Genomic DNA, 16140 nt, shown 5'->3' with positions numbered 1-16140 from the left:
TATAGATTTTTTTTTTAAGATTTTATTTATTCATTAGAGAGAGACAGAAAGAGCACAGGCAGGGGGAGACGCCTGTTGGAGAGGGAGAAGCAGACTCCTTGCTAAGCTGGGAGCCTGACATGGGGCTCAATCCCTGGACCTTGACCTGGGATCGTGACCTGAGCCAAAGCAGATGCCCAACCACCTGAGTCACCTAGGTGCCGCTACAGTATGGTTGTTGAGGGTAAAACTATCCTTAAACATAAGACTCTCGAAGTTGCTTACTGTAGTAGATATTTTTTAACAGCTTTATTGAGCTACAAATCAATACCATGAAATATCTATCGTTTTTTAAAGTTTATACCTCAGTGATTTTTATTATATTCACAGACTTCTGCAGTCATCAACATAATCAATTTTGGAATATTTGCATCACCCAGGAAAGAAGCATAGTACCCTTTATTAACCTCCCTTCATTTCTCCCCAATCTATAGGTTTTCCTGTTCTATACATTTCATGTTAATAGAATCATACAATACGTAGTACTTTGGTGTTTGGTTCTTTGAGTTAGCATGTAGCAATGCTTTATTTTTATTGTGGTAAAAAATACATAAATTTACCTTCTGAACAAATTTAAACCGTACAGTATTACTGTATGCACATTATTGAAGAGTAGATCTTTAGAACTTTTTCATCTTCCATGTCTGAAACCATACTGAATTGAACAACAGTTTTTTACTTTCCCCCCACCGCCTGGCAACCACCATTCTCTTTCTGTTTTTATAAGTTGGATTACTTTATATATCTCATGTAAGTGGAATCATGTACTATTTGTCTTTTTGAGATTGAATTATTTTGTTTAGCATAATGTCTTCAGGGTTCATTCATGTTTTAGCATATGACACGATTTCTATTTTTCTTGAAGCTGAATAATAGTCCATTGTATGTGTAAACCATATATATATTTTTTCTATTCATCTGTCAGCAGACATTTATGATTGGACATTTAAGTTGCTTCTATCTTGGCTATTGTGAATAAAACTGTACTGAATATGGATGTGAAAATCTCTCTTTGGGATCACATTTTCAATTCTTTTAGATGTATGCCAGAATTGGAAGTGATCATATAATTCCGTTTTTAGTATTTTGAGGAAACTCCATACTGTTTTCCATAGTGGCTGCACATTTTATAATCCTACCAACAGTGCACTTAGTGTTTCAATTTCTTCATATCCTCACCAGCACCTGTTATTTTATTTTATTTTTTTAAATAGTGGCCATACTAACAGGTGTAAGATGATAGCTCATTGTGGTTTTGATTTTCCTTTCCCCAGTGATTAGTGATGTTGAGGATCTTTTCATATGCTCGTTGGCCATTTGTGTATCTTCTTTGAAGAAATCGGGGCGCCTGGGTGGCTCAGTGGGTTAATCCTCTGCCTTTGGCTCCGGTCATGATCCTGGGGTTCTGACATCAAGCCCCACATCGGGCTCTCTGCTCAGTGGGGAGCCTGCTTCCCCCTCTCTCTGCTTGCCTCTCTGCCTCCTTGTGATCTCTGTCAAATTAAAAAAAAAAAAAAAATCTTAATTAAAAAAAAAAAAGTCTCTCCAGGTGCTTTGACCATTTTTGAATCAGCATGTTTTGTTACTGAGTTCAAGGCTTTCTCCCTCCTTCCTTCCTTCCCTCCCTTCCTACGTTCCCTCCTTTTTTCTTTCTTTTTCCCCCTTATTTGGTAAATGGTTTGCAGATATTTTCTTTCATTTTGTAGGTTGATTTTTTTTCACTATGTTAATTGTTTACTTTGCTGTGCAGAAGGTTTTAAGTTTGATGCAGTCCGGTTTGTCTATTTTTGCTTTTGTGATGCTTTTACTTGTTATCAAATAAATCATTACTTTCATTCCAGTCATGAATCAATTTTTTTCCCTTGCTTTTTTTTGGAGTGCTATAGTTTCAGATCTTAGATTTAGGTCTTTGATCCATTTTGAGTTAGTTTTTGTATATGGTGTAAGATAAGGATCCATCTTTTGCATGTGGATATCCACTTTTCTGAGCACCATTTATTGATGAGACCATCCTTTCCCCATTGTGTAGTCTTAGCATATTGGTCAAAGATAATTTGATAATACACTTAGGGTTTATTTCTGCGTTCTCCTTTTTGTTCCATTGACCTATACGTCTGTCATTATGGCAATATCATATTGAAATGTAGCTTTATAATATATTTTGAAGAAAGGATGTATTTGTTCTTTGCCAAGATTATTTTTGGGTATTTAGTGTTCATTAAGATTCCACGTGAATTTTAGGATTTTTTTCCCTGTTTCTGCAAAAAATGCTGTTGGGATATTGGTAGAAAGGCTGTCTCAGTTCATAGAACATGTGATTTTTTATCTCAAGGTCATGAGTTCAAGGCACATGTTGGGCCTAGACCTTACTTAAAAAAACGTTGAGGGACACCTGAGTGGTTCATTGGGTTAAGTGTCCAACTCTTGTTTTGGCTGAGGTTATGATCTCATGGGTTGTGAGATGGAGCACTGTCATTGGGCTTTGTGCACAGCCGGGAGTCTGCTTAAAGATTCTCTCCTTTTGCCCCTCCTCTCCCCAATCGTGTGCATATGTGCTCTCTTGCTTTCCCTCTCTCCAAAATAAATAAATCTTTAAAAAAAAGAAAAAGTGTTGAATTTTGTCAAGCCTTGTCTGCATCACTTGAGATAGTCATGTGATTTTCTTCATTTTGGTAACATTTGTATTACATTAACTTTTTTATATGTTGAATCCTCTTTTCATTCCTGGGGTGAATCCCACTTGGTCATGGTGTATTGAATTCAGTTTGCTAATATTTGTTGAGAATTTTTGCAGCAATGTTCATAAGGAATATTGGTTAACTTTTTTTTTTTTTTTTAAGTATATTGTCTGTCTTTGGTATGAGAGCAATGCTCACCTCATAAAATGAGTTTGGAAATGTTCTGTCCTCCTCAGTTTTTTGGAAGCGTTTGGAAAGGTTTGGCATTAATTTTTAGATGCTTGGTAGATTTCTCCAGTGAAGCTATCTCATCCTGGTCTTTTCTCGTTTCAGAGGCTTTTGATGATTGATTTAATCTCCTTACTAATTCAGATTTTGTATTTCTTCATGATTCAGTCTTGGTAGATGGCATGTTTCTAGGAATTTCTAGGTTATTCAGTTTGTTGGCATGCAGTTGTTCATAGTATTCTTTTTTTTTTTTTTAAAGATTTTATTTATTTATTTGACAGAGAGATCACAAGTAGGCAGAGAGACAGACAGAGATGAGGAGAAGCAGGCTCCCCGCTGAGCAGAGAGCCCGATGCGGGACTCGATCCGAGACCCCTGGGATCATGACCTGAGCCGAAGGCAGAGGCTTAACCCACTGAGCCACCCAGGCGCCCCTCATAGTATTCTTTTATAATTCTTTTGTTTCTGTGGTATCAGTCGAAATGACTTTAATTTCTGGTTTTAGTTATTGGTGTCTTTTTTTCCTTAGTTAATGTAGCTAAGGACTTTCCAGTTTTATTGATCATTAATAAAAATCAGTGCTTAGTCTTGATATTTTTAATTTTCTGTTTATTTCTGCTCTAATATTTAATATTTCCTTTCTGCTAACTCTGGGTTTAGTTTATTCTTATTCCTTGAAGTATAAAAATAAGGTTATTGATTTGAGATTTTTTTTATTATAAGAGAGAACTCAAGCAGGGGTGAGAGGAGAGAGAGAAGCAGACTCTGGGCTGAGCAGGGAGCCTCATGTGGGCTTCAATCCCAGACTCATGAACTGAGCCCAAGGCAGATGCATAAATGACTAAGCTGCCCAGGTGCCCTGAAATCTTTTTTTTAATGTAAGTGCTTCCTGCTGTAAACTTCTTAGTACTTCCTTTACTGGATTTCATAAGTTGAGGTATATAGTATTTTCATATTTGTCTCAAGATGTTTTCTAATTTTTTCATGGGACTTCTCTGACACATTGGTTGTTCAGGAGTATGTTGATTTTCATACATTTGTGGATTTTCCAGTTTTCCAACTGCTAGAGTTCCAGCCCATTGTGATTAGAAAAGATAATGCTATGATTTCAGTTTTCTTATATTTCCAAGACTTGATTTGTGGTTTGTCATGATTTATCCTGGAAAACAGTTCATGTGTGCTTAAGAAGAATGTGTATTTTGCTGCTATAAGGTGGAGTGAGTGTTCTGTATATGTCTGTTAGATCCATTTGATAAATAGTGATGTTCAGATTTTCCAGTTTTTTATTGATGATCTATCTAGGTGTTATACCCATTATTGAAAGCCAGGTATTATACTCCACTATTATTGTTTGAGTGTTTCAAACTCCTGTCAATTCTGTGTTTGCTTCATATATTTGGGTGCTCTGATGTTGTATGCACATATACTTATATTTGTTATCTTCCAAAGTATGTGGATGGTTTTTGGTTATTTATTTAAAGATTTTATTTATTTGACAGAGATCACAAGTAGGCAGAGAGGCAGGCAGAGAGAGAGCAGGAAGCAGGCTCCCTGCGGAGGAGAAAGCCCAATGCAGGGCTGGATCCCAGGACCCTGGGATCATGACCTGAGCCGAAGGCAGAGGCTTTAACCCACTGAACTTCCCAGGTGCCCCTGTTTGTTTGTTTGTTTGTTTTTTATTTATTGATTTATTTGACAGAGAGATCACAAGTAGGCAGAAAGGCAGGCAGAGGGGGCAGGTTGTGAGGGGGGGGGAGCAGGCTTCCCGCTGAGCAGAGAGCCCGATTCAGGGCTTGATCCCAGGACCATGGGATCATGACCTGAGCCGAAGGCAGAGGCTTTAACCCACTGAGCCATCCAGGCGCCCCTGTTTGTTTGTTTTTAAAGAGAGCTGGGTTGGGGTGCTGAGGGAGAGGGAGAGGGAGAGAGAGATTCTTAAGATTCAAGCTCCCATCTGGGAGCTTGATCTCACAACCCTGTGATGGGAGGTTGATCTCACAACCCTGAGATCGTGACCTGGGCCAAAATCTACAGTTGTATGCTTAACCACCTAAGGCACCCAGGCACTCCTGGAAATTTGTTTGGACCCTTTGATTAGGGCCATGTTTCCCTGTTTCTTTGTGTACTTGGTGATCCATCTGTCCCCGCCCCCCGAGTTCTATGCATTTGAATAAGAACCACTTTTAGTCTTTAGGGATTGGCTCTGGACATTTCACCAATCACCTCAGTTGGATATTCTGGAAACCTCTGAATGGTGGGCTTCTCTGGGCTTGTATGTGTAATTTCCTAATTAGGGAGTTCTGTTTCTTTTTCGGGGCTTATAATCTTGCTCCCTCTAGTGTTTTTCTGCAGTACTGAAGGTTTACTTGTGTCACTGCAACTTTTCCCTCTTAGTGGCTTCCAGGTATTCAAAGAGTACTGATTCCCCGTTTGCTCTCAAAAGCAGGCAAGACAGATGCTAACTACCCCCTTGGGCAATTCTCCAGGAATCCAGATTGCCAAATGCTGGCTCCAGTCTTTAACCTTGAGGAGTATAAATTTAGTACCTTCTCCTGATCTCATCAAACTGTGCTGGCCTTTGACTACCTCATCGCAAGCCATCTGGTTCCTCAGCATGCTGCCCATTCTCTGCCTTGTCTTCAGCAGCCCTCATGAATCCAAACTATGTGGGTTCTGTTAGTGGTTCCAGTCCTGTTAAACAGTCTGGTCTCTTGGGCAGCCCTTTGAAAAGCTGGTGTGTTGGACACAGGCTCCCCATCCCCAGCTCCCTCACTTCCCCCAACCATGAGGGGAGTTTTGCCTGCATTGGGAGTGGCAGTCTCAGATAAAGTGAACTGGCTTTTTTTTAACCCGTTTTGATGCTATAGTTCTTGTCTTTTGAACTTGCCTGCAGCCTCCTAACTGGTTTCTAGAGTACTCCTGTAGGGGCTCCAGTTCTACCATCTTACTGTCACTACTCTTTCCTCATGTCCTTTTTTTTTTTTTTAAAAAAGATTTATTTATTTATTTATTTTCAGAGCTAGAGCACATATGTGCAGAAGCAAGAGGGGCAGAGGGAGAGAGAAACTCCAAGGAGACTTGGGCAGAATGCAGAGCCTGGCATGGGGCTCCATTCCACAACCCTGAAATTAACAACCTGAGCCACAACTAAGAGTTGGACACTTAACCGACTATGCCACCCAGGCCAACCCTGTTTCATGTCTTTTTAATGCCAAATAATACTCCATTGTATGAACAAACCATTTTTTATTATTTCATCAACTGATAGATATTTGGGTTGTTTCCACATTTTGGCCTTTATGAATAATGGTATTATTTGAACATTTGTGTGCCATGGTTTATATGGCTATATTTTCATTTCTACTGTTTATATATTTAGAAGCAGAATTGCTGGGTCATTTTGTAATTATGTATGTAAAACTTTTGAAGAACTGCCAGAATGTTTTGCCAAAGCTATTTTGACATTTTACATTCCTATTTGCAATATATAAGGGTTCCAGTTTCTCTACCTCTTTACTCACATCTATTTTAAATAGCTGTCCTAGTAGTGTCATGAGGTATTTCATTATTGTGCTTTGATTTGCATTTCCCTGCTGGCTGTTAATATTAAGCATCTCTTCATGTATTTAGCGGTCTTACTTAAATCTTTCGCAGAAGCGTCTGTCTAGATCCTTTGCCTATTTTTTGATTGGACTGTTTGTTTTTTTTATTATTTAATTCTAAGAATTCTTTACTTCGTGTAGATCTAGGTATTATTGGATATGAATTGTAAATATTCCATTTAATGGGTTTACCATTTACATTTTTGATTACATATTTTGAAGCGCAAGTGGTTTTAATTTGGATGAAGTCTAGTTTGTGTTTTCCTTGGTTGCTTGTGCTTTTGGTGTCATGTCTGAGTAACCATTGCTTATTCCAGTTGTCTCAGCCCCATTTGTGTTAAAAAGTATATTATTTTTCCATTGAATGGTCTTGGTATCTTAGCTGAAAATCATTTGACCATAAATGTGATGATTCATTTCAGCCTTCAACTCCTTTCTTTTCGTGTGTATATATATGTCTTGTCTTTATGTCAGTGCCACAAAGTCTTAATTACACTGTTTGTACAGTAATTATTATAATTTTGAAATTAGAAAGTATTGAGTCCTTCAACTTTGTTTCCAAGATTGTTTGGCTTTTCTGGATCTTTTGCATTTCCATTTTAATTTTAGGAACAATGTGTTAATTGCTGCAAAAATTCCAGCTGGGATTTTTTTTTTTTTTTTAAAGATTTTATTTATTTATTTGATAGAGAGAGATCACAAGTAGAGAGGCAGGCAGAGAGAGAGAGAGAGAGAGAGAGAGGGAAGCAGGCTCCCTGCCGAGCAGAGAGCCCGATGCGGGACTCGATCCCAGGACCCCGAGATCATGACCTGAGCCGAAGGCAGCGGCTTAACCCACTGAGCCACCCAGGCGCCCTCCAGCTGGGATTTTGATGAGGGTTGTACTGGATCTGTATGTCAGTTTGGGCAGTGTTGCCATAGTTAACAATATTAAGTTTACTCTAAACTGTACACAAGGAATGGCTTTCATTAATTAAGTTTTATTTCATCATTTATTTCAATGATGTTTTGTAGTTTTCTGTGTATAAATCTTATGCTGCTTTTATTCAGTTTATTTCTAAGTATTTTACTGTTTTTTTTTTTTTTTAAATTTTATTCAGGGCGCCTGGGTGGCTCAGTGGGTTAAGCCGCTGCCTTCGGCTCAGTTCATGATCTCAGGGTCCTGGGATCGAGTCCCGCATCGGGCTCTCTGCTCAGCAGGGAGCCTGCTTCCCTCTCTCTCTCTCTGCCTGCCTCTCCGTCTACTTGTGATCTCTCTCTGTCAAATAAATAAATAAAATCTTTTAAAAAATTTATTCATTTTTGATCCTGTTATAAGTGAAATCATTTCCTTAATTTCATTCTTAGGTTGCTCATTGCAACTATACAGAAATATAGTTGATATTTGTGTATTGATTTCGCATGTTGCAACCTTGCTGAACCCATTTTTTTAGTTGATTGTTTTCTTGTGAATTCCTTAGGATTTTCTTCGTACATGATCATGTCATCAACTAATAAAGATGGTTTTACTTCATCCTTTCTAATCTGGATGTCTTTTATTTGTATTTTTTCTTGCCTGATTCCCAGCTAAAGCCTCCAGTGCAGTGTTAAGCATAAGTGGAGTGAACAGGCATTCTTGTTTTGCTCCTGATCTTAGGGAGAAAGCATCTAATCTTTTACCGTTAACTGTGATATTAGCTATGACTTTGAAAGACGGCCTTTCAGGTTGAGAACGTTCCCTTATATACTTTGTTTGTTAAACGGTTTTTCTGTGTCTGTTGAGATAATCATTCCTTCTTACTCCCTTTATTCTGTTAACATGATGTATTAATTACATTGATTGATTTTCTTATGGGAGCTGCAAATCCTCAGGAAGACCAGTCACAGCTTCTCAAGGACTTATTGCTCCCTTTCTGCTTTGTGCCAAAGCACCTTTCCTTGTGGTCTTCTGGAGGTTTGGACAATGGTGTACTTTTACTTCATTGTGACTCTGAGGAAAAGAGTCCTTTGGGGCACTAGTTTATTCCTCAGGGCACTAGTTAATTCTCTTTTAAACTTCTACCCCTTAAACTTCAGTAGGATCACAAAAAAGCCTTCAGGACAAAATCCATTGCAGTGCTATATTTATTTCTCTCTGCGCTATTCCTTTGTGTTTGGTTTGTAGTTCTAAACAGTCTTGTCAATGCTTTGCTGACAAATCTTTTAAAACACTTTATACAGGGGCTATTGGGTGGCTAGGTTGTTAAGCTTCTGTCTTTGGCTCAGGTCATGATCCCAGGTTGCTGGGATCAAGTCCCACGTCAGGCTCCCTGCTCAGCAGGAAGCCTGCTTCTCCCTCTCCCACTCCCCCTTAAATAAATAAAATTAAAAAAAAATTTTATACAGCATTTTATTTGTTTTCAGAGGAGGTTGGACTCAGTAACTTAACTATTATTATGAAGAGATGTTTGGATTTTTGCTTTTTTTACCCCCTTCCTTTAACATTTTGCCTCTGAGATTTCAGACTTAGGAAAGTAGAGGTATGACAAGAGCTGATAATGTGTAGTGAGGAGTGATATTGATGTTAGTACTGTAGTCCTTTAGGAAAATTCACCATTTTGAGGAAAAAAATAAAGTTTTGTAATTAGTCTTAAAAAGACTTAACTTTTGGGGCGCATGTGTGGCTCAGTGGGTTAAAGCCTCTGCCTTCGGCTCAGGTCATGATCCCAGTGTCCTGGGATCGAGCCCCGCATCGGGCTCTCTGCTTAGCAGGGAGCCTGCTTCCTCCTCTCTCTCTCTACCTGCCTCTCTGCTTACTTGTGATCTCTGTCAAATAAATAAACAAAATCTTAAAAAAAAAAAAGACTTAAAAAAAATAAACTTTATTCAATGTAATTGAATATAGTCAACTTTATATACCATAGGTTCATACATTTTATTTTATTTATTTTTTGAAAGATTTTATTTATTTATTTGTCACAGAGAGAGAGAGAGAGCGAGAGAGCACAAGCAGGCAGAGTGGCAGGCAGAGGCAGAGAGAGAAGCAGGCTCCCTGCTGAGCAAGGAGCTCGACCTGGGACTTGATCCCAGGACCCTGATACCATGCATGAGCTGAAGGCAGTGGCTTAACCGACTGAGCCACCCAGGCGTCCCAAGGTTCATACATTTTAAGTGCATAAGGAGGTGATTTTTAGTGAATTTGTTGAGTTGTGCAACCACCCCCATAAATGAGTTTTAGAACATTTCTTCTATCCAGTTAGATTCTTCTGTCCCATTTATAGTTGGTCTGTTTGTACTCCCAGCCCAGCAACCACTAATCCACCACTACCCCCACTCCCATTAGCCTTTTCTGGACATGTCGTATTAATGGAATCATATAGTATATGACCTTTTGTGTCTTGCTCTTTTCATTTAGCACAATGTTTCTGGTTTTGTGATTTATCCATATTCTGGCATATATCAATATTTTGTTTTTTATTGCTGGATAGTATTCAGGGTACAGAAAACCACACTTTATGTACCTGTTCTTCAGTTGGTGAACAGCTGGGGTTGATTTAACTTTTTGGATATTTTATTATTTTAACTGGTTTATGTACACACACTGTAGTCTAAAAAGATACTGCTAAACTTTCCTATCCATTCTTTACAGTAGGTCTTGGCTCTGTGCTAGGAGTTGATGTGTATTTGCCAAGAAATTTAATCATGGTCATATTTTGGCTCTTGCTCTGTGCCATGTATTGAGGTTTGCATGATTTACTCATCTCTCCATTTTGTTATTTTCCACCTTTTAATATTTCCCTTTAGTATCCAAAAGGTCATGTTCCCCTTTCATTCTTGATACTCTGTTTATGTTAATTTGGGAAGCCACTTCCTTTTGGCCATTTGTAGAGTAATTGGATATGGTGAGTTCTCTGGGTTCTTTCAACTCAAAAGTAGTTTTAGTGGATGAGCATTCTAGTTTAGGTGAGAACATAGATGGGAGTAGGGAGTTTCGGGAGTAGGTGTAGTTGAAGAGGGCAAGAAAATGGAAACTCAGGAACAGCTGGAGACTTTGGGTTTTAAGTCATTCAGTTGTGACCAGGGTGTTTTCATTTACACTGTGTTACCCTATTGTGCATTTAAGAGGGGGAATTGGTAATCTTTTTCTTAAAAGGACAAATAGTAAGTATTTTAAGCTTTGTAAGCCATACTGTCTTCTGTTAACTCTTTGTGACACAAAAGCAGACATAAGTCATTAGTAAATAAATGAGTGTGGTTATATTCCAGTAAAACTTTATTTACTAAAATAGTCCCACTGGTAGTTTGCCAAACCCTAAACCTTTAAAGGATTGTTTGATACAATGTTGGTGAGGAGAAATGCATGTACTTGTGTGGTTTTTATTGTTTGTTTGTTTTGTTTTGTTTCTTTTTTTCTTTTTTTTTGGCGAGCAAAAGCAAAGTGATAGTACAAAGCTCCCGAGGAGAGAGGGGACCCAAGAGGGTTGCCTGCAATATATGTACTTGTGCAGGAACCTAGTAGTATGTCAGATACAGTTTTTACATTAATTTCCAGTATTTTGTGCTCTTCGTTGATTTTCTTGTGGATCATAAGGAAGTAAAGAACTAAAGGACTAAAATTTAGTCTGAGAACTTACTTGATGAGAGAAGTAAACCCAGAGACAGAATGGGGACAGTAGCTTCAGGAGGAAATGGAGGGGACAGATTAGCCCATGGAACCTTCTAAGAAGACAGAGAACATAACCTGTCTGGGACTGAGGTCTAATTAATGTGGGGAGGTAGTGATGGATGTGGCTGTGTGGGGTGGGGTAGGATAAGGGATATGATGATGTGATAGCATAGGGATCTGTTTTAGTAAAAAGAACCCAGTGGTTTTGAAGCATGGAGAGTTTTTGGTTGGAATCATGGCCTTGCCACTTAAGTAATGGACTAACTTGAGTGGGCTTAGGCAAGGCACTTTCCTCTTCAAGCCCGTTATTTTTTTTTAAGAAATTCATTTTTTTAAGTAATCTCTACACCCAATGTGGGGATCAGGCTTAGAACCCTGAGATCAAGAGTTGCATGCTGTACTAACTGAGCCAGCCAGGCACCTCTCAGTTACATTTTTTATAAAATGATGATGTCATCACTTACCTTGAAGTAAAGATTAGAAATTAATGAATGTTAAATGGCTGAACTGTGACTTGCATGCACATAGTAAACCCATGTTATTCCGTATCATTTCTTTGGTCTTATTTGTGTTTAAAAATGTCATTGGTGGGGTGCCTGGGTGGCTCAGTGGGTTAAGCCTCTGCCTTCGGCTCAGGTCGTGATCCCAGGGTCCTGGGATCGAGCCCCACATCGGGCTCTCTGCTCAACGGGGAGCCTGCTTCCTCCTCTCTCTCTGCCTGCCTCTCTGCCTACTTGTGATCTCTCTCTCTGTGAAATAAATAAATAAAATATTTAAAAAAATGTCATTGGTGGGGGCACCTGGGTGGCTCAGTGGGTTAAAGCCTCTGCCTTTGGCTCAGGTCGTGATCCCAGGGTCCTGGGTTCGAGCCCTACATCAGGCTCTCTGCTCAGAGGGGAGCCTGCCTCCTCCTCTCTCTCTCTACCTGCCTCTGTGCCTACTTGTGATCTCTGTCTGTCAAATAAATAAATAAAATCTTTAAAAAAATGTAAAAAAATGTCATTGGTGGGTACCTGGGTGGCTTAGTGGGTTAAGCCTCTGCCTTCAGCTCAGGTCATGGTCTCAGGGTCCTGGGATCAATGCCCGCACTGGGCTCTCTGCTCAGCAGGGAGCCTGCTTCCCTGTCTCTCTGCTGCCTGCCTCTCGGCCTACTTGTGATTTCTCTCTCTGTCAAATAAGTAAATAAATAATTCTTAAAAAAAAAAAAAATCATTGGTGTTTGAAAATTTAGATGCTATCTAATAGGGCTTTATTAAAGGCATAATCTTTTTGCTTCAGAGCATAAAATTGCTAACCATTAACTGTCACAGGTACAGATACATATATACTTATTTCAGAATGTATTTTAGCTTATTTCTTTTCTCCAAGAGAGATTTTTTTTTAAGATTTTATTTATTTATTTGTCAGAGAGAGAGCACAAGCAGGCAGAGTGGCAGGGAGAGGCAGAGAGAGAAGCAGGCTCCCCGCTGAGCAAGGAGCCCGATGTGGGACTCGATCTCAGGACCCTGGGATCATGACTTGAGCCGAAGGCAGCGGCTTAACCCGCTGAGCCACCCAAGCACCCCCAAGAGAGATTTTTTAAAACATTATTATTTGAGGGGAACATTTTAAGTCATTATTTGGCTGGTGGTTTTAATTTCTTTTGAAATACTTACTTGGGAAAAACTCACCAGCTTTATCACTTACAGGTGTATTGTCTAAAACTGAGGAGTTAGAAAAATTGCATTGGTTGAAGGGTTTAACAAGCCCTGTAATTATATTGGGAGCTCTGTAGGTATATAATTTTGATAACTATTTCAGCCTCTACCATTAACTTTCTGTTTTTATTTTTTTTTTTAAGAATTTATTTATTCATTTGACAGACAGAGATCACAAGTAAGCAGAGAGGCAGGCAGAGAGAGAGAGAGAGGAGGAAGCAGGCTCCCTGCCTAGCAGAGAGCCCGATGCGGAACTCGATCCCAGGACCCTGAGATCATGACCTGAGCCGAAGGCAGAGGCTTAACCCACTGAGCCACCCAGGCGCCGACTTTCTGTTTTTTATTAATACTTTATTTTTTTAGAGCTGTTTTAGGTGTGTAGCAAAATTGAGGAGAAGGCACAGAGTTTTTCTGTATACCCTGTCCACACACATGCACAACCTTCCCCTGTTACCAGTGTCCACTGCTGGAGTGGTACATTTGTTAAAATTGATGCATCTACATTGGCACATTGTAATCACCCTAAGTCCACAGTTTACCTTAGGGTTGACTCTTAGTGTTGTATATTCTTTGGCTTTGGACAAATATATGATGACATGTATTCATGATTATGTTATCATACAGAGTATTTTCACTGCCGTAAAAATCCTCTGTGTTCTGCGTATCTAGCCCTTTCTCCCTCCATGTGCATGTCCTCCGACATTACCCCCTGGTAACTACTTTTTATGGTCTTTGTAGTTTTGCCTTTTCCGAAATGTATATATGTAATCATACAGTATTTATATATCCTTTTCACATTGGCTTTTTTCACCTGGTAATATACATTTAAGTGTTCTCCATGTCTTTTCATGGTTTTATACCTCATATCTTTTTAGTGTTGAATAATGTTCTCTTGTCTGTACATACCACAGTTTATCAATTCCTGTGTCTTGGTGGCTTCCAACTTTTGATAATTATGAATAAAGCTGCTTTAAAAACCCATGTCAAGGTTTTTAGGTGAATATAAGTTTTCAACTCCTTTTATATTAGATTTAAATAGTTAAACTAAGTGATATGTTACTACTATTTATTACTACGAAATTACAGTAGTTAGAAAAAAATTATTTTTCATATCTCATCCTAACAAAATTCTATGGCTTTTTTCCATAGTAAAAGCCTTTGCCAAGTTTACTGTGCCTGTGATTTGACCATTTCCTTTTGTTCACAACTTAATGCATTTCTTTGAAAGAACACTAGTATTCCTCACTCAACTGAGGCAGAAATAGTTCCTCTGAGGTCATTGTCTCATGAAGTACTTATTGTCTCCTGGGGAGACATTCCTACATTCTGTATACATTAGGTTTTGCTCCCAAAGACCTTATAAAATGAGTATACCATGTTAAACTGGACAAAGCTTTATTGGGAAATTATAATAGGTGTTTATTTTACAATTAACTCAAAGAAAAATGGTATGATACTTAGAAATTTGACCATAAAAGATGACAATTTTTTTCTCAAAAGATACCCTGAACTCTGTTTTTTTTTTAAGATTGTATTTTTTTATTTGACAGAGAGACAGTAAGAGAGGGAGCACAGCAGGGGGAGTGGGAGAGGGAGAAGCAGGCTTCCCGCTGAGCAAAGAGTCTGATGGAGGGCTCAGTCCCAAGACCATGGGATCATGACCTGAGCCAAAGGCAGATGATTAACGACTGAGCCACCCAGGCGCCCCTGAACTCTGTATTTTTATCTTATTTTCTGCCTTTGGCATACATGCCACATACTCTTTATGTCATTGAGGTAATGGTATACATAAAATTATAGTTTTTAATGATTCTATTAAGATCTATTCCTCAGTTTTCTAATGTGAAACTCATATCACAACTATGATATGAAGTGTGTGTAAAGTGCTTTTGAAATTCACACGGTAATACTGATAAGGTAAATATTGTATCTGAATTCTGTCTAGTATTCTACATAATCTAGAGAGATGTTATTAAAATAATTTATGGTATATTTTATGAATTTGCTTTATTTAGACTTTATTAAAGATTTTATTTATTTATTAAGATTTTATTTATTTGACAGAGATCACAAGTAGGCAGAGAGGCAAGCAGTGGGGTGAGGGGAAGTAGGCTCCCCGCTGAGCAGAGCCAGATATGGGGCTTGATCCCAGGACCCTGAGATCATGACCTGAGCCGAAGGCAGAGGCTCAACCCACTGAGTTGCCCAGGTAGCCCGATTTTATTTGCTTACTAGAGAGAGAGAACACTAGGCGGGGGTTAGGCAGAGCGAGCGGGAGAAGTGGACTCCCCCTGAGCAGGGACCCTGATGCAGGGCTCAATCCTAGGACCCTGGGATCATGACTAGGCCGAAGGCAGATGCTTAACCAACTGAGTCACCCAGGCTCCCCTAGACTATATTTTAATGTTAGCTCTATCAGTCACTATGAGACACTAGTTATTTTCAGTTTAATCTTTTTTTTTTAAACCTTTTCCTTAACTTCACATGGTCTGTGTATATGTGTATAGAGCAACAGAAGTTGCTCTCAGTCTCCCCTCTCAGCTTCTGCATATGATAAACCATAGGAAATCACTTTTAGTGTCTTGGATCTTAAGCAGAGTGATTTTGAGAATTTCCCATCTCTGTACCTTTGAGAGTGCAGGGATGGTTTCATGAAAGCAATGGGCTCTCCTCTAACATTTTGGTTAATACAAACTCGTTTCTCCTCTTTTAGCTGTGCGGTCAGAGAAGAAACGCCTTAGGAAGCCAAGCAAGTGGCTTCTGGAGTATACAGAAGAATATGATCAGATATTTGCTCCTAAGAAAAAACAAAAGAAGGTACAGGAACAGGTGCACAAGGTATGTTCCAACATTTTCAACAGTCTTTTCATCAGTACTTTTAGGATATTGCAGTTTTGCCTTTAATATCCTTTTTTGTCTGCATGGGACAATAATTTCCTTAACTGGGATCTTGCTTTTTCCATTTTTTACCTCCAGCTTTTGGTACTACTTAGAATATACATGAAAGTATAAATGACTGTATGCACTGTGTGTAGTATGTGTATGCATAAATTTTTTTCCTCCCTTTGCTTTTAGAGAGTAATGATTTAGGAATATTATTATGACAAAATATTAAAATCATAGAACATAAAATATGGTAGGATAATTTTTTATTTTTATTTTTTAAGATTTACTTATTTGAGAGAGAAAGAGCATGGAGGGGAGGGCCCGAAGGAGAGGGAAAGAGAGTCTGAAGCAGATTCCGTGCTGAACATGGAGCCCCATGTGGGGCT

At 38.9% G+C, this 16140-nt stretch overlaps 1 protein-coding gene across 2 annotated transcripts in view; it reads left to right on the top strand.

Annotated features, from left to right (window-relative positions):
* Nucleotides 1–16140, top strand: part of LOC111140757 (nuclear receptor binding SET domain protein 1) — a 150570-nt gene that overhangs the window by 86279 nt on the left and 48151 nt on the right. For both annotated transcript variants that reach the window (XM_022492951.1, XM_022492952.1), the window contains one exon: nucleotides 15582–15706. In XM_022492951.1, the coding sequence (XP_022348659.1) occupies nucleotides 15582–15706 (125 nt within the window). The remainder of the gene's footprint in view (nucleotides 1–15581; nucleotides 15707–16140) is intronic.

This window comes from Enhydra lutris, unplaced genomic scaffold (genome assembly GCF_002288905.1).
Source record: "Enhydra lutris kenyoni isolate GAN:26980312 unplaced genomic scaffold, ASM228890v2 scaffoldscaffold5, whole genome shotgun sequence".
NCBI lineage: Eukaryota > Metazoa > Chordata > Mammalia > Carnivora > Mustelidae > Enhydra > Enhydra lutris.
This window is presented reverse-complemented; position numbering and strand designations above follow the sequence as displayed.